Source organism: Carcharhinus amblyrhynchos, chromosome 4 (genome assembly GCF_965287045.1).
Source record: "Carcharhinus amblyrhynchos chromosome 4, sCarAmb.v2.hapA, whole genome shotgun sequence".
In the NCBI taxonomy this organism is placed as follows: domain Eukaryota; kingdom Metazoa; phylum Chordata; class Chondrichthyes; order Carcharhiniformes; family Carcharhinidae; genus Carcharhinus; species Carcharhinus amblyrhynchos.
The window spans coordinates 422,515-442,150 of record NC_137327.1 but is presented as its reverse complement, the minus strand read 5'-3'; the positions used below and the strand labels follow the sequence as shown (position 1 = coordinate 442,150).

The 19,636-nt window shown below is 45.6% G+C and overlaps 1 protein-coding gene across 3 annotated transcripts in view; it reads right to left on the bottom strand.

Moving 5' to 3' along the window:
* LOC145341736 (aldo-keto reductase family 1 member B1) overlaps window positions 1–19,636 on the bottom strand; it is a 109,858-nt gene that overhangs the window by 28,068 nt on the left and 62,154 nt on the right. For all 3 annotated transcript variants that reach the window (XM_080186598.1, XM_080186599.1, XM_080186600.1), the window contains 2 exons: window positions 11,665–11,771; window positions 6,914–7,001 (listed from right to left, as the gene is read on the bottom strand). In XM_080186598.1, the coding sequence (XP_080042724.1) occupies window positions 6,914–7,001; window positions 11,665–11,771 (195 nt within the window). The remainder of the gene's footprint in view (window positions 1–6,913; window positions 7,002–11,664; window positions 11,772–19,636) is intronic.

Below are 19,636 nucleotides of genomic sequence, written 5' to 3'. Positions count from 1 at the left end.
TCTATTCTCATTCTATTCATGTACTTGTCAAGACACCCCTTAAAAGTCACCGCCGTATCCGCTTCCACTACCTCCCCTGGCAACGAGTTCCAGGCATCCACCACTCTCTATATAAAAAAATCTGCCTCATACATCTCCTTTAAACCTTGCCCCTCGCACCTTAAACCTGTGTCCCCTAGTAACTGACTCTTCCACCCTGAGAAAAAGCTCTATCTACTCTGTTCATACCTCTCATAATCTTGCAGACTTCTATCAGGTCTCCCCTCAACCTCCGTTGCTCCAGTGAGAACAAACCAAGTTTCTCCAACCTCTTCTCATAGCTAATGCCCTCCACACTAGGCAACATACTGGTAAAACTTTTCTGTACCCTCTCCAAAGCCTCCACATCCTTCTGGTAGTGTGGCAACCAGAATCGAACACTATATTCCGAGTGCAGCCTAAGGTTCTTTTAAGCTGCAACATGACTTGCCAATTTTTAAACTCAATGCCCTGCCTGATGAAGGCAAGCATGCCGTATGCCTTCTTGACTACCTTCTCCACCTGCATTGCCACTTCCAGTGACCTGTGTACCTGTACACCCAGATCCCTTTGCCTATCAATACTCTTAAGGGTTCTGCCATTTACTGTATACTTCCTATCTGTATTAGACCTTCCAAAACGCATTACCTCACATTTGTCCAGATTAAACTTCATCTGCCAGTCCAAGTCTCCAACTGATCTATATCCTGCTGTATCCTCTGATGATCCTCATCGCTATCCACAAATTCACCAATCTTTGTGTCCTTCACAAACTTACTAATCAATTCAGTTACATTTTCCTCCAAATCATTTATATATATTACAAACAGCAAAGGTCCCAGCACTGATCCTGAGGAACTTATCACAGCCCTCCATTCAGAAACACACCCTTCCACTGCTACCCTCTGTCTTCTTTGTCCAAAAGAAATCTCACAACACCAGCTTAAAGTCCAACAGGCTTATTTTTAACAAACGCCATAAGCTTTTGAACAGGCTGTCCCTTCATCAGGTGGGTGGGAGTTCTGATCACAAATGGCACAAAGACACAATCTCAATTTACATGAATAATGATTGGAATGTGAGTCTTTACAACTAATCAAATCTTAAAGATACAGACAATGTGAGTGGAGAGAGCATTAAGCACAGGTTAAAAGGATGTGTACTGTTTCCAGGCAGGAAAGTTAGTGAGATTTTGCAATTCCAGGCAAGTTGTGGGGGTTACAGATAGTGTGACATGAACCCAAGATCCCAATGCGGAACTTGGCTATCAGTCTCTGCTCAGCGACTCCGTGCTGTTATATGTTGTGAAGGCCGCCTTGGAGAACGCTTACCCGAAGATCAGAGGCCGAATGCCCGTGACTGCTGAATTGTTCCCCAACAGGAAGAGAACACTCTTGCCTGGTGATTGTCGAGCGGTGTTCATTCATCTGTTGTTGTAGCATTTGCATGGTCTCCCCAGTGTACCGACCTTCGGGACATCCTTTCCTGCAGCGTATCAGGTAGACAACGCTGGCCGAGTTGCAAGAGTATCTGCCGAGTCCCTGGTAGATAGTGTTCTCACGTGAGATGATGGCATCCGTGTCGATGATCCAGCATGTCTTGCGGAGGTTGCTGTGGCAGGGTTGTGTGGTGTCGTGGTTACTGTTCTCCTGAAGGCTGGGTAGTTTGCTGCGAACAATGGTCTGTTTCAGGTTGTGCGGTTGTTTTAAGGCAAGAAGTGGGGATGGCCTTGGCGAGATGTTCGTCTTCATCAACGACATGTTGAAGGCTCCAGAGAAGATGTCGTAGCCTCTCCACTCCGGGGAAGTACTGGATGACGAAGGTTACTCTGTCCACCGTATCCCGTGTTTGTCTTCTGAGGTCGGTGCGGTTTTTGGCTGTGGCATGTCGGAACTGTCGATCGATGAGTCGAGCATCATATCCTGTTGTTATGAGGGCATCTTTCAGTGTTTGGAGGTGTCTGTGCAATCCTCCTCATCTGAGCAGATGCTGTGTATACGGAAGGCTCGTCCATAGGGGATGGCTTCTTTAATGTGTTTAGGGTGGAAGCTGGAGAAGTGGAGCATCGTGAGGTTATCCTTGGGCTTATGATACAGTGAGGTGCTGAGGTGATCGTCCTTAATGGAGATGCGTGTGTCCAAGAATGTAACTGATTCTGGAGAGCAGTCCACTTTGAGTCTGATGGTGGGATGGAACTTGTTGATGTCATCATATAGTTGTTTCAGTGATTGTTCACCATGAGTCCAAAGGAAGAAAATGTCATCGATGTATCGAGTGTATAGCATCGGTTGAAGGTCCTCTTTGACTGAGCCAGTTTTGTATCCACCTTGCCAGCTCACCTCTGATCCCATGCGACTTTACCTTCTGCACCAGTCTGCCGTGAGGGACCTTGTCAAAGGCCTTACTGAAGTCCATGCAGACAACATTCACTGCCCTACCCTCACCAATCATCTTCGTCACTTCCTTGAAAAACCCAATCAAGTTCATAAGACACAACCTCCCCTTCACTAAACCATGTTGACTCTTGCTAATACATCCACTTATTTCCAAGTGGGAATAAATCCTGTCTCGAAGAATCCTCTCGAATAATTTCCCTGCCACTGATGTAAGGCTCACCAGCCTATAATTACCTGGATTATTAAGAACATAAGAACATAAGAAATAGGAGCAGGAGTAGGCCATCTGGCCCTTTGAGCCTGCCCCGCCATTCAATAAGATCATGGCTGATCTGTCGTGGCTGATCTGTCGTGGCTCAGTTCCACTTTCCCGCCCTCTCCCCATAACCCTTAATCCCCTCTCTTATCAAAAACCCATCAACCCGCTTCTTAAAAATATTTAGCGAGGCAGCCTCCACCACTTCAACGGGCAGAGAATTCCAGAGATTCACCACCCTTTGAGTGAAGAAGTTCCTCCTCAACTCCGTTCTGAACCGCCCCCCCTTTATCTTGAGGCTGTGCCCCCTAGTCCTACTGTCTTTTTTGAGCGGGAAGAGTCTTTCCACCTCTATCCTATCCATCCCATTCATCATCTTATACGTCTCAATGAGATCTCCCCTCATTCTTCTAAACTCTAACGAGTACAAGCCTAGTTTATTCAGCCTCTCCTCATAGCTCAACCCCCTCAACTCCGGTATCAGCCTAGTAAACCTCCTCTGCACTCCCTCCAAGGCCAAAATATCCTTGCGCAGGTGCGGCGCCCAAAACTGCACACAGTACTCCAGCTGCGGCCTCACCAATGCCCTATACAGCTGCAGCAAGACCTCCCTACTTTTATATTCAATCCCCCTCGCTATGAAGGCCAGCATCCCATTCGCCTTCCTGACCACCTGCTGCACCTGCAGGCTGGGTTTTTGCGACTCATGCACAAGGACCCCGAGGTCCCTCTGCACCGTCGCCTGCTGCAGTTTTTCGCCACGTAAGTAATAGTCCTTCCTACCATTCTTCCTACCAAAGTGGACCACCTCACACTTGCCAACATTAAATTCCATTTGCCATTTCCTGGCCCATTCGCCCAGCCTATCTAGATCCTTCTGCAGACTCTCCACACCCTCCGCACAATTTGCCTTTCCCCCAATCTTGGTGTCATCAGCAAATTTCGACACCCTACACTCGGTTCCCTCCTCCAGATCATCTATATAAATGGTAAATAGCTGAGGCCCCAGCACCGACCCCTGGGGCACCCCACTAGTCACCAACCGCCAATCCGAATAGCACCCATTGACCCCCACTCTCTGCCTCCTATTTGACAACCAATCCTCTATCCACGCTAACACCCTACCCCCAACTCCATGTCCTCTGACCTTCTGCAGTAACCTCTTGTGAGGTACCTTATCAAACGCCTTCTGAAAATCCAGAAAGACCACATCCACCGGCTCTCCTCTATCCACCGCCCTAGACACATCCTCATAGAACTCCAGTAAATTTGTCAGACACGACTTCCCTTTAATGAAACCGTGTTGCGTCTGCCCTATCAAGCAATTCCCTTCAAGATGCCTCGCAATTTCCTCCTTAATGACGGATTCTAACATTTTACCTACCACAGACGTTAAACTAACCGGCCTGTAATTCCCCGCCTTTTGCCTGGCACCCTTCTTAAACAACGGCGTAACATTAGCCGTTTTCCAATCCTCCGGCACTTCCCCGGAATCCAGCGACGTCTGGAAAATAACCACCAAGGCATCCACTATCACCTCCGCCATTTCTTTCAGAACCCTCGGATGCATTCCATCCGGTCCTGGGGACTTGTCCACAATCAGCCCCTCCAGTCTGTCGCGCACCACCTCTCTAGTAACAGTAATGTCATTAAGACCCTCCAGTCCTACCACCTTTCCATCGCTAACACCCGGCAAATTATTCACGTCCTCCTCCGTGAAGACAGAAACAAAAAAGTTATTCAAGACCTTAGCCATATCCCCATCCCCTACCACTAGGTCCCCTTTCTCATCCGCTAAGGGACCAACGTTCACCCTAGCCAGCCTCTTCCTTTTTATATATTTATAAAAACTCTTGCTATCCTTTTTTATATTAAGCGCTAGCCCAGCTTCATAGCTTCTTCTACCCTCCTTTATCAACTTTTTTGTCAATCTTTGTTGACATTTAAACCTTTCCCAATCCTCTTCTCGCCCACTGCTCTTAGCTACTCTAAATTCCTCCGCTTTTAATTTAACACTTTCCTTCACCTCCTTCGTTATCCACGGCTTATTACCTCTCTTCCTACTGTCCTTTTTAACCATCGGAATAAATTTCTGCTGAGCACCAAGAAAGATCTCCTTAAAGATCCTCCACTGCTCCTCAGCAGACCTACCTTCCAACGCGCTCCCCCAGTCCACATTCGCCAATTCTTCTCTCATCCTACCATACTCCCCTCTATTCAAACAAAGGACACGTGTCCGGGAACCCACTTTCTCCTCCTCCATCTGCAACAGAAACTCCACCATACAATGATCACTCTCTCCAAGAGGATCCTTCACCTCAAGGTCCCTAATTCTACCCGCCTCATTACATAGCACCAGATCCAAGATAGCTCGCTCCCTCGTCGGCTCCAACACACACTGTTCCAGGAAACTATCCCGGCAGCATTCCAAGAACTCCTCCTCGAGCCCACCTCGTCCAACATGGGTCGACCAATCAATATGCAGATTGAAATCCCCCATAACTACTGCCGTCCCATTCCTGCACGCCGCACTTATTTGCGCGTTAACAGCCCGCCCCACCTCCAGATCATTATTCGGGGGCCTATAGACGACACCCACCAGCGTCTTCCTCCCTTTGCTGTTCCTAATCTCCACCCACAACGATTCCACTTTCTGCTCTTTGGCTCCGATATCATCCCTTGCTACCACCTTGATGCTGTCCTTAATCAGCAGAGCTACGCCACCCCCTCTTTCCTCCTGCCTATCCTTCCTAAACACTTGATAGCCCTGTACATTCATCTCACCTTGCAGCCACGTCTCTGTAATGGCCACCAGATCGTATCCATTTGTGTCGATCTGCGCCACCAGCTCATCCACTTTATTCCGAATGCTTCGTGCATTCAGATAAAGCGCTTTCATCCCAGCCTTCTTCTGGACCCTATTTGCCGTAACGCCACCACTTGGGACATCCTCAGCCTCTTCCCTTACCTGTACCCTATCCTTAACTGTAGACCTCCTAACATCACCTACCCTCGCACCCTCCCCCCCCCTAATTAGTTTAAAGCCCTGTCTACAGTCCTCTTTACTCGATTCGCCAGCACTCTGGTCCCAGCACGATTCAGACCCACCCCATCCCGCCCGAACAAGTCCCACCTACCCCAATACTGGTGCCAATGCCCCATAAATTCGATCCCATTCCTCCCACACCAATCTCTGAGCCACCCATTCACTTCCTTTATCCTGTATTCTTGCTACCCTTCTTAAACAAAGGAACAACTTTGGCTATTCTCCAATCCTCTGGGACCTCCCCTGTAGCCAGTGAGGAAACAAAGATTTCTCTCAAGACCCTAGCAGTTTCCTCCCTTGCCTCTCTCAGTATTCTGGGGTATATCCCATCAGGCCCTGGGGACTTGTCTACCTTAATGATTCTCAAGAACCCCAATACCTCCTCCTCCACAAATACCTCACCCTTTGTGTGAAGAAGTTCCTCCTCAACTCAGTCCTAAATCTGCTTCCCCTTATTTTGAGACTATGCCGCCCCGTTCTAGTTTCATCCGCCGGTGGAAACAACTTCCCTGCTTCTATCTTGTCTATTCTCTTCATAATCTTGTATGTTCCTATAAGATCTCTCCTCATTCTTCTGAATTCCAATGAGTATAGTCCCAGTCTACTCAGTCTCTCCTCATAAGCCAACCCTCTCAACTCTAGAATCAACCTAGTGAATCTCCCCTGCACCCCCTCCAGTGCCAGTATATCCTTTCTCGAGTAAGGAGTACACAAACTGTACACAATACTCCACATGTGGTCTCACCAGCACCTTATACAGCTGCAACATAATCTCACTGTTTTTAAACTCCATCCCTCTCGCAATGAAGGACAAAATTCCATTTGCCTTCTTAATTACCTGCTGTACCTGCAAACCAACTGCTTGAGATTCCTGTACAAGGACACCCAGGTCCCTCTGCACAGCAGCATGCTGCAATATTTTACCATTTAAATAATAGTCCATTTTGCTACCAAAATGAATTACCTCACATTTACATGGAATCACATGGCTCAATGGAATGATACAGACAGGAATGTTATTCGAGAAAAGTGGGATAATTATTTGAAACAGAGGAAATACAAAGCTATGAGGAGAGCAGGTCAGAGGGATTGATACAGGGCAATGGGATGGGTACAGCAGTGAGATTAGCTTGGAGTTGATAAACAATTGGATACGGCATCTACTGGGCTTCTAAATAAGCCCCACATCCATCGCACCTGGGCTGGGCTCTTCCTGTATTTCTCCGCTATTACTTTTACCACTGGGTCTTTCAGAAGGTCCTTTGGATCAGCAGAATCATTCAATCTGTAACAGGAAATTCTTCATAAATTCATCAATCTGCCAAAAATCAGAACCTTTTACTCTTGGAGAATTTTAAAAATCCTGATTACAGACATGCGACAAGTTGTGACTTTTGATTCAGATACTATGGTGCCCAGAGTGTGGCAACTATCTGAGGCTCTACCAAACTTTGTAACCTCGGTGTTGTATTTGACCTAGGACGAGCTCTGATCACATATCGTACACATATATAAAATGCACTGCAGAAATTATCAAGCCTTTTACAACAGGAGGTTGAATGTCTTGTCAACAGGAGAAAGGAAGCGTATGTAAGGATGAAAAAAACAAGGTTCAGTTGGGTCACTTGAGGGTTACAAGTAGCAAGGAATGAGTTAAAGAAAGGGCTTAGGAGAGCTAGGAGGGGTCATGAGAAGTCCTTGGCGAGTCGGATAAAGGAAAACCCCAAGGCTTTTTACTCTTATGTGAGAAAAAAAGAATGACCAAGGTGAGGTTAGGGCCAGTCAAGGATAGTAGTAGGAACTTGTGTATGGAGTCAGAAGAGATAGGTGAGGCGTTGAATGAATACTTTTCTTCAGTGTTCACTAAGGAGGGGGCCATGTTTTTGAGGATGAGTGCATGATACAGGCTGATAAGATGGAGGAGGTAGATGTTCTGAGGGAAGATGTATTAGCAATTTTGAAAAACCTGAGGGTTGATAGTCCCCTGGGCCAGATGGGATACATCCTAGGATACTTTGGGAGGCAAGGGATGAGATTGTGGAGCCTCTGGCTTTAATCTTTGGGTCCTCACTGTCCACGGGGATAGTGCCAGAGGACTGGAGAGTGGCGAATGTTGTTCCTCTTCAAGAAAGGAAATAGGAATGACCCTGGTAATTATAGGCCAGTTAGTCTTACTTCGGTGGTCGGTCAGTTAATGGAAAGGGTCCTGAGGGATAGGATTTATGACCATTTGGAAAGATGCAGTTTAATCCAGGGTAGTCAGCACGGTTTCGTGAGGGGTAAGTCCTGCCTCACAAATTTGATTGAATTCTTTGAGGAGGTAACTAAGTGTGTAGACGAAGGTAGAGCAGTTGATGTCATATACATGGATTTTAGTAAGGCGTTTGGTAAGGTTCCCCATGGTAGGCTCATGAAGAAGATAAGGAGGTGTGAGATAGAAGAAAATTTGGCTGATTGGATAATTAACTGGCTGTCTCATAGAAGACAGAGGGTGGTGGAAGGAAAATTTTCAGGCTGAAGTTGAATCTCTGGTGAAGAGGAAGAAGGAGGCTTATGTAAAGATGAGACGTGAAGGCTCAGTTAAGGCGCTGGAGAGTTATAAATTAGCCAGAAAGGAACTAAAGAAAGAGTTAAGAGGAGCTAGAAGAGGACATGAAAAGACTTTGGCAGATAGGATCAAGGAAAATCCTAAAGCTTTCTACAGGTATGTCAAGAATAAAAGATTGATTAGGGCAAGATTAAGGCCAGTCAGAGACAGCAGTGGGAAGTTATGCGTGGAGCCTGAAGAGATAGGAGAGGCACTAAATGAGTATTTTTCGTCAGTATTCACGCAGGAAAAAGTCAATGTAGTCGAGGAGAATACTGTGATACAGGCTTTTAGATTAGATGGGATTGAGGTACGTAAGGAGGAGGTGTTAGCAATTCTTGACAGTGTGAAAATAGATAAGTTCCCTGGGCTGGATGGGATTTATCCTAGGATTCTCTGGGAGGAGAGGGAGGAGATTGCACAGCCTTTGGCTGACCTTCATGTCATCATTGGCTACAGGTATAGTGCCGGAAGACTGGAGGATAGCAAATGTTGTTCCCTTGTTCAAGAAGGGAAATAGAGACCATCCTGGGAATTATAGACCAGTGAGCCTTACTTCTGTTGTGGGCAATGTTTTGGAAAGGATTATAAGAGATAGGATTTATAATCATCTAGAGAGAAATAATTTGATTAGGGATAGTCAATACGGTTTTGTGAAGGGTAGGTCGTGCCTCACAAACCTTATCGAGTTCTTTGAGAAGGTGACCAAAGAGGTGCATAAGGGTAAAGCAGCTGACGTGGTGTATATGGATGTTAGCAAAGCGTTTGATAAGGTTCCCCGTGATAGGCTACTGCAGAAAATGCAGATGCGTGGGATTGAGGGTGATTTAGCAGTTTGGATCAGGAATTGGCTAGCTGATAGAAGACAGAGGGTGGTGGTTGATGGGAAATATTCAACCTGGAGATCAGTTACAAGTGGTGTACCTCAAGGATCTGTTTTGGGGCCACTGCTGTTTGTCATTTTTATAAATGACCTAGGTGAGGGTGTAGAAGGATGGGTTAGTAAATTTGCTGATGACACCAAAGTCGGAGGAGTTGTAGACAGTGAGGTTGGATGTTACAGTTTGCAGAGGGACATAGATAAGCTGCAGAGCTGGGCCGAGAGGTGGCAAATGGAGTTTAATACGGAAAAGTGTGAGGTGATTCACTTTGGTAAGAGTAACAGGAATACAGAATATAGGGCTAATGGAAGGACTCTTGGTAGTGTTGACGAGCAGAGAGATCTCGGGGTACATGTGCACAGATCCCTGAAAGTTGGCACCCAGGTTGATAAGGTTGTTAAGAAGGCATACAGTGTGTTAGCTTTTATTGGTAGAGGGATTGAATTTCGGAGCCGTGAGGTCATGTTGCAACTGTACAAAACTCTGGCGTGGCCGCACTTGGAGTATTGTGTAGAGTTCTGGTCGCTGCATTATAAGAAAGATGTGGAAGCATTGGAAAGGGTGCAGAGGAGGTTTACCAGGATGTTGCCTAGTATGGTGGGAAGGTCTTATGAGGAAAGGCTGAGGGACTTGAGGTTGTTTTCGTTAGAGAGAAGAACGTGGAGAACGTGCAAACTGCATACAGTGGTCCAAGTTGGGAATCGAACCCAAGTTCCTGGTGCTGTGAAGCAGCAGTGCTAACCACGTGCCACCAGGAATTAAATACAATTAATTTAAACACCAAAAACTGTAAAATACAAATTAACAACGGAGAATTGACAGTTTAGCAAGAATCAGTCAACAAAGCCTTAATCTTTTGGCAAAAGACATCCATAGTGATAAATGAGTTACAATCAGCTTTAGTTGTACTTCATTCCAGCCACTGGCAGCTGTAAACTGAAATGAAACTGTGCTCACTTCTGGACTAATTTGATCAAGTCACATGACCTCAAGTTATAAGAAGAAATAGAAAAGCAAATATAGACTTAACTTTAGCTAGTAAAATGTCAATGGGAATTAAAAGTCAGTGCATTCCACACCCCAACCACTCTCTGAATAAAGAATCTACCTCGGACATCCCTCCTATATCTCCCACCATGAACCTTATTTTTATGCCCCCTAGTAACAGCTACATCCACCCGAGGAAATAGTCTCTGCACGTCCACTCTATCTATCCCTCTCATCATCTTATAAACCTCTATTAAGTTACCTCTCATCCTCCTCCGCTCTAAAGAGAAAAACCCCAGCTCCCTCAACCTTTCCTCATAAGACCTACCCTCCAAACCAGGCAGCATCCTGGTAAATCTCCTCTGCACTCTCTCCAATGCTGCCACATCCTTCTTATAGTGAGGCAACAATTAAGAATACTATGTCTAATTCTGGTTACTATTCTTTAGGAAGAATGCAAAAGTTTTTGAGAGGATGCAGGGGCGAATGACTAGAATGGTTCCACGAATGAGCAATTTTGGTATAAGTTTAGGTCAGAGAAACTGGATTTGTTCTCCTTGAAGCAAACATTGAATCCACAAACACTCAATCCCTCCACTACTGATGAAAAGCAGCAGTTGTTTGTACTATCTACAAGATGTACTGCAGGAACTCACCAAGATTCCTTAGACAGCACCTTCCAAACCTACAACCACCACCATCTAGAAGGACAAAGACAACAGATACTGGGAACACAACCTGCTAGTTCCCCTCCAAGTTACTTGCCATCTTGACTTGGAAATATATCTCCATTCCTTCATTGTCACTGGGTCAGAATCATGGAACTCTCTCCCTATCAGCACTGTGAATGTACACACACCACAGACTACAGCGGTTCAAGAAGCAGCTCACCACATCATTCTCAAGGGCAATTAGGGGTGGGCATGAATGCTAGCCTAGCCAACAATGCACACACCCCATAAATGATTGAGATTAAAGGAAGATTTGATAAGGGTGTATGAGATTATGACAAATTTAGATGAAGTGGACTAACTAAAGCTGTTCCCATTTGATAGCAGGATAAGGATTAGGGGACACAGATTTATGACTTTGGGCAAGAGATACAGGGGGTCATGAGAACTTCTTTCTTTACGTTCAGTGGTAATGACCTCTGCTTACAAAAGTGGTGGAAATGGAGATGATGAATGATTTCAAAAGGAAACTGGATGGAAATTGAGTAAAATTATCTGACAAGGCTACAGAACTAAGGCGGGGGAAAGGGACTGATTAGATTGCTGAACAAAAGCCAACATTGAATCAGTGGGCTCCTTCTGTGCTGTAATGATTCTAAATTGACATAGTATATAGTACCCACATATCTTCTCTGGAAATCACATCAGTGCTGTCAAGATTATCAGTGCTAGATTATCAAATCTAGCAACTGCAATAGAATTTCATAGAGGACAAAATCAGCAGTGAACTTTATTCCTGTCGAATTATGTCATTCTACTTACAGAGTACGACCTGGAGACCCAAGTGGACTAAATGCTGTCAGTGCAATGTCTCTGGATGTACAGAAATCCACCAGCTCAGGCTGAGTCAGATATGGATGAAGTTCCACCTGTAATCACAATTGGCATAAAGAACAAAGTCAAATAATGATCAGTTAGGCCCCAACATTGCATGACTGAACACTTGTACTTGATGGTTTTTGTACTTGGACCCCAAAATCTCTCTGCTTTTTCAATTTCTAATTTCCTGCTATTAAGAAAATATGATGATTTGTCTTTTCAGATCGAAAGTGGACAATCTCACACTAAACTCCATCTTCCATGGCTTTGTCCACTCTCTGGATTAGATTTAACGAGGCATCGGACTCCGTGCTCCACACTCACTAGCCAAAGCATTAAGAGCAAGCCCAACCAGGGGCGGCATGGCACAATGGTTAGCCCTGCTGCCTCACAGCACCAGAGACCTAGGTTCAATTCCTGGCTTGGGTCACTGTCTGTGGAGTTTGCACGTTCTCCCCATGCCTGCGTGGGTTTCCTCCCGCAGTACAAAAAGATGTGTTGGTTAGCTGCATTGGCCATGCAAAATTGTCCCTCAGTGTACCCGAACAGCTGCCGAAGTGTGGAGACTAGGGGATTTTCACTTCATTGCAGTGTTAATGTAAGCCTACTTGTGACTAATAAATAAACCTTAACTTTATTTTTAAGGCCCTGCAGCCAGTTAATAGTCAATTGCTGTTAATGGTCTGGAGACTGGACTGCGGCTCCTTGGAAACAGGAAGTCCTGCCTGACAGAGCAGCCAACCAGGTGCCAGCAACTCTCCAGTACTGCCTGTGCTATCCAAGAGTGGCCACTGCCAGTACTGCATTCTGGAAGAAGCAGGCAAGCTACGCTAGTCCTTCCAAGGTGAGTATAGTGGGTTTCATCGGAGCCTGCCAGCTTGGCCCTGGTGAGTGATAGTGAGGAGACCAGGAGAGAGAGAATCTGGGGTTAGGGGGTTGTGGGGGAAGGGGGGGGTTTAAATCGAGTCCACTTCTATATATCTTTGTAATTTCCTGCACCCACACAAAGTGCCAGCAACATACACATAGAAGCAGCACATATGTACTGGCAGATTCAGTCACATACACACATTGACAGCCATACATTCGTAGCTGTTGAGATATAGCAAATGAATAGAGTAAATCTGAGAAAATAATGCTGAAACAAATGATTGGAGCAACCAATAATGGGAAAGGAAACGCAATGTGTTGTCTATATGGGTTTTCAAAGGGTGTTATACAGATGTTCTACAAGAGACTTGTTAAAATTAGGGCTCATGGTCATAAACTTATGAATTTATTCATTCATGGGATGTGGGTGTCGCTGATTGGGCCAGTATTTATTGCCCATCCCTGAGGGCATTTCAAAAGTCAGCCACATTGCTGTGGGTCTGGAGTCCCATGTAGGTCAGACTAGGAAAGAATGGCAGATTTCCTTCCCTGAAGGACATTAGTGAACCAGATGGATTTTTACGACAATTGAAAATGGTTCCATGGTCATTAGATTTTTAATGAATTCAAATTTCACTGTTTGCCATGGTGGAATTTGAACCCGGGTCCCCACAGAATTAGCCTGGGACACTGGATTTCTAGTCCAGTGACAATACCACTATGACATCGTCTCCCCTTAATATGAAAATGTATTGAAATTATTAAATATAGGGAATTAAGGGTTATGGGGAGAGGGCGGGAAAGTGGAACTGAGCCACGACAAATCAGCCATGATCTTATTGAATGGCGGGGCAGGCTTGAAGGGCTAGATGGCCTACTCCTGCTCCTATTTCTTATGTTCTTATTAAATATGTATCAGCTGCTCTTTCATCACTGCAGGTTAGTATCCTACCGCAGCAGTTCAAGGTGGCTTCCCACACTTTCTCAAGGACAATTAAGGATGGACAATAAATGCTAGCCTAGTCAGTACCGCTCATATTTGTGGAGGGATGAGTGTGTGGCATTGAGGATAGGAAGTTGATTAAAAGTTAGAAACAAAGAACAGTGGTTAATGTTACATCCCAGAAAACTAGACGGTGGAGGATATCAGGGAGCCAATTGTTAGACATTCACAACTATACAGCTACAAATTAGAAGCAAACACCCCTCAAATAGTTTCAGTCCCTCTCTTTTTTTGGGTTACAAGTGAAACCTCAGTTAATGCTCAGCACCTGCGTACAATTAAGTATATAATTGACAGTTAATACATAATAATACACAATTTATAGCTTAGCATTATTATTAAATTTTAATTAGGATAAGTGTAATAACTTCACCAAGGCCAGTCCTCCCATACAACACTGCTTTATTAAAACAAAGGAAAGGCTGTGACTGCAGCCTGTGCTCTGGACGTATAACTTTTGAGACTCGCTCCTGCTCGCTCGGTAGGAAGCTCATACTTCATTAAACGCACGGGGAGATCTATTAATGGCACACCATGTCCTTTTTGCTCAATATTACAACACAGCCCTAGCTCCCAACCTTCCACAGGTCCACACTTCCCCAGAACCCATTTTCGCCACCATTTGCAATGAGTTTAAAGACAGCCAAAGGTGATGCCAGGTCTGGAAGCAGAAACCTAATCACAGGCTTCTATTTTTGGGCAGAATGCCAAAGTGTCACTGATGAAGATTCTACTTCAGGGATTATTTTGCTCATGGTGCTGCTTTCTCAGCTTTCATCTCAGAGTCGATTTCTTCATCCTCTGGAGGAGCAGGTTCCAACTTAGTCTTGAGCTGTTGTCCTGTACTGGGCTCTGGGTTAGTCTCGATCTGTTTTCTTGTACTGGTAGCGGTCGTTCCTACAGATGGAAGCAAAGCCTGGGGCAGACTCCCTGCTCTTAAGGTGGTCTATGCACTTTTTTCATGACCTTAGAATCATAGAAACATAGAACCTCTACAGTATAGGGGGCCATTCAGTCCATCGAGCCTGCACCGACAACAATCCCACACAGACCCTATCCCCATATCTACCCTGCTAATCCTCTGGCACTAAGAGGCAATTTACCGTGGACAATCCACCGAACCTGAACGTCTTTGGACTGTGGGAGGAAACCAGAGCACCCGAAGGAAGTCCATGCAGACACAAAGAGAATGTGCAAACTCCAGATACACAGTCACCCAAGGCCAGATTTGAACCCGGGTCCCTGGCGCTGTGAGGCAGCAGTGCTAACCACTGTGCCACCGACCTTGTCTAGGACCTTCACACTGCAGGACACTGTCTTTTCTATCATGAATCATGGAACCAATCAGGACCATCTGTGAAGTTCAAGACAAAGATGTGATCACTTGTTTCAAACATCTCTGCTCTTGTAATATTGTAGTTTAATTTCTGGGTCTCTTGTCTAGACTCCACCCTTCTTGCTATGTTTTGAAATAGTAGGCTTAGTCTTATACGAAACCGACCTCCCATTATTAGTTCAGCTGGAGTGATTCCTGTCGTAGCACGTGGGTGGTTCTGTATTCAAATAAGAGGTGTGCCAATTTGGTCTTTAGAGGTGTTGCCAACTTTAAAAGCTTGTTATGCCAGCCCATTTGAGGATGGGTGGTAAGGTGCTGTTTTAATATGTTTGAAGCTATGTGATAGCTTGAAGTCTTGGAACTCTGGTCTGAAGTTCTGTCTTAGTTTCTCAATTGTGGCATGCAAAATAGAAATATAGAAACTAGAAGCAGGAGTAGGCCATTCTGCCCTTTGAGCCTGCTGCGCCATTCATTATGATCATGGCTGATCATCAAATTAAATATCCTGATATCCTCCTCCCCCCAATATTCCTTGATCCCTTTAACCCCAAGAGCTACATCTAATTTCTTCTTGAAATCAGAAAATATTTTGGCCTCAACTCAAAGAACAAAGAACAACACAGCACAGGAAACAGACCCTACAAGCCTGTGCCACCCATTTTAACACCCAGTGAGTGCCTCATTCCAATCCTTCTTCTACCCACGACTTTTGTCTATGCCTCTTGGACCCCACAATAAAGGGTTGCAAATTTAGAGAATTACTTGTGCGCCAGATTAAGGGAGGGTTAATTTAGGGACAATGTATTAACACCAATCAGCCTAAAAGCACGTTTTTGGGGTGTGGGAGGAAACCGGAGCACCCGGAGAAAACCCACACAAGCACAAGGAGAATGTGCAAACTCCCACAGACACCGACCCAAGTTGGAGATCCGACCCGGGTCCCTGTATCTGCACAGCAAACAGTGATAGTCACTGAGCTGTTGTGTTGCCCGTCAACTAAGAACATAAGAAATAGGAGCAAGAGTAGGCCATCTAGCCCTTCGAGCCTGCCCCGCCATTCAGTAAGATCATGGCTGATCTGAAGTGGATCAGTTCCACTTTCCCGCTCTCTCCCCATAACCCTCAATTCCCTTGTCTGTCAAAAACCTATCTACCCGTGACTTAAATATATTTAGTGAGGCAGCCTCCACCACTTCAACGAGCAGCGAATTCCAGAGATTCACCACCCTTTGAGTGAAGAAGTTCCTCCTCAACTCCGATCTAAACTGCACCCCCGCGCCCCCCTTATCTTGAGGCTGTATCCTCTAGTCCTGGTCCAGTTTAAGCGTACACTAACGACGTGAAGCACTAGGCAACTCTCAAAGCAACATCCAAGAGCAGCCCTCGAACGGCCCACTGCGTGTATACCCCTTGTTGGCCAACAAGGTGGACCGAATCACCTGTGGATGTAAAAAAACAGACATCAATAAACATATGCAGCCTGTACAGACATTCACGGAAGATCCCTAATAGCTCCAACGTAAGACACAGGTGAGCCATAAAATATGTTGGACGACCCCTAGGAATCTATTGATTCCCAGGAACATCCTGAGGCTCTTGATCCTTAACTAAAACATTCTTTTGTATCCCTCCATCTCTAGTCTGCTCACATGCCTATCAAGGTAAGCCTTAAACAACTCTAGCGTGCCTGCATCCACCACCCTACTTGGCAGTGCATTCCAGGCCCCCACAACCCTCTGTGTGAAAAATCTCCCTCTAACATCTGAATTATACCTCGCCCGTCTAACCCTAAGCCTGTGACCCCTTGTGATTTTCATATCAGGCTGGGAAAAAGCTTCCCACTGTTCACTCTATCTATACCCTTCATAATCTTATACACCTCTATTAGGTCTCCCCTCATCCTCTGTCTTTCCAGGGAGAACAACCCCAATTTGCCCAATCTTTCCTCATAGCTAAGACCTTCCATACCAGGTAGCATCCTGGTAAACCTCCTCTGCACTCTCTCCAAGGTCTCCACGTCCTTCCGGTAGTGCGGCGACCAGAACTGGACGCAGTACTCCAAATGTGGCCTAACCAACGTTCTATACAACTGCAACATTAGACACCAGCTTTTATACTCTTTACCCCTTCCTATAAAGGCAAGCATACCATAAGCCTTCTTCACCACCTTCTCCACCTGTACTGCCACCTTCTCAGACTTGTGAACTTGCACACCTAGGTCCCTCTGTGTTTCTATACTCTTAATAGTCCTACCATTTATTGTATAACTCCCCCCTACATTATTTCTTCCAAAATGCATCACCTCACATTTATCTGGATTAAATTCAGATGGTGGTGTTGTGGATAGTCTGGAGGGACGTCAGAAGTTGCAGTGTGACATAGATAGGATGCCAGACTGGGCGGAGAAGTGGCAGATGGACTTCAATGCGGATAAATGTGTAGTGGTCCACTTTGGCAGGACGAACGGGATGCAGGAGTACAATATCAAGGGTAGGAGTCTTAGCTGGGTTGAAGAGCAGAAGGATCTTGAGGTCCCGGTCCATAGGACTCTTAAATCGGCCTCGCAGGTGGAGAATGTGGTCAAGAAGGCGTATGGTGTACTGGCCTTCATTAATCGAGGGATTGAGTTTAGGAGTCGGGAGGTAATGCTGCAACTTTATAAGACTCTTGTCAGACCCCACTTGGAGTACTGTGCGCAGTTCTGGTCACCTCATTACAGGAAGGATGTGGAAGCTATTGAGAGGGTGCAGAGGAGATTTACAAGGATGATGCCTGGATTGGGAGGCATGTCTTATGAAGATAGGTTGAGGGAGCTAGGTCTCTTCTCCCTGGAGAGACGAAGGTTGAGAGGCGACCTGATAGAGGTTTATAAAATGTTGAGAGGAATAGATAGGGTGGATTCTCGGAGGCTATTTCCCAGGGCTGAAATGGTCGCTACGAGAGGACACAGGTTTAAGGTGCTGGGAAGCTAGTACAGAGGAGATGTCAGGGGTAAGTTTTTCAGTCAGAGGGTGGTGAGTGAGTGGAATCGGCTGCCGTCAGTGGTGGTAGAGGCGAACTTGCTGGGGTCTTTTAAAAGACTTCTGGATGAGTATATGGGATCTAATGGCATTGGAAGTTACAGATAGTTCTATGGCTTGGTAGGTATAGATGTGATCGGTGCAACTTGTGGGCTGAAGGGCCTGTTGTGCTGTAGTGTTCTATGTTCTATAAATTCCATCTGCCATTTCTCTGCCCAATTTACCAGCCTATCTATATCCTGCTGTATTGTCCGACACCGTTCATCACTATCAGCAAGTCCAGCCATCTTCGTGTCATCTGCAAACTTGCTGATCACACCAGTTACTCCCTCTTCCAAATTGTTTATATATATTACAAATAGCAGAGGTCCCAGTACTGGGCCCTGTGGAACACCATTAGTCACAGACCTCCAGCTAGAAAAAGACCCTTCCACTGCTACCCTCTGTCTCCTGTTGCCAAGCCAGCTCTCAATCCATCTACCCAACTGTCCTTGTATCCCATGAGCCTTAACCTTTTTCACCAACCTGCCATGAGGGAACCTGTTCAAACGCCTTACTGAAATCCATATAGACTCCTTTCTGTGATAGTGAATTCCACACATTCACCACTCTTGGGTGAAGAAATTTCTCCTCACCTCAGTTCTAAAAGATTTACCCTTATCCTCAAACTATGGCCCCTAGTTCTGGATTTCCCCATCATAGAACATAGAACACTACAGTACAAACAGGCCCTTCGGCCCACAAGTTGTGCCGATCATATCCCTAACTACCAGGCCTATCTATAACTCTCAATCCCATTAAATCCCATGTACTCATCCAGAAGTCTCTTAAAAGACCCCAGCGAGTTCGCCTCCACCAACACTGATGGCAGCTGATTCCACTCACTCACCACCCTCTGAGTGAAAAACTTACCCCTGACATCTCCTCTGTACTTACTCCCCAGCACCTTAAACCTGTGTCCTCTCATAGCGACCATTTCAGCCCTGGGAAATAGCCACCCGATCTATACCCCTCAACATCTTAAAAACCTCTATCAGGTCGCCTCTCATCGTCTCTCCAGGGAGAAGAGACCCAACTCCCTCAACCTATCCTCATAAGGCATGCCACCCAATCCAGGCAAATCTTGTAAATCTCTTCTGCCCCCTTTCAATAACTTCCACATCCTTCTTGTAGTGAGGCGACCGGAACTGCGCACAGTACTCCAAGTGGGGTCTGACAAGGGTCTTATAAAGTTGCAGCATTATCATTGGGAACATTCTTTCTGAATCTGCCCTGTCTGGTCCTGTAAGAGTTTTATAAGTTTCTATGAAATCCCCTCTCACTCTTCTAAACTTCAGCAAATATAATCCTAATGAACTTTGTCTCTCCTCATATGACACACCTGCCATCCCAGGAATCAACCTGGTAAACCTTCACTTAATTCCTCTAATATTCTTTCTCAGATAAGGACACCAAAACTGCGCACAATACTCCAGGTGTGGCCTCAACAATGCCGTATATAATTGCAGCAAAACATTTCTATCCCTATACCTAAATGCTCTTGCTGTGAAGGCCAACATACCATTAGCCATCTTTACTGCCTGCTGTGCTTGCACGCTTACTTTCACAGATTGATGCAAAAGGACACTGAGGTCTCGCTGAGTACCCACTTCTCTCAATTTACACTGCTAATAACTCAGTGTGCAT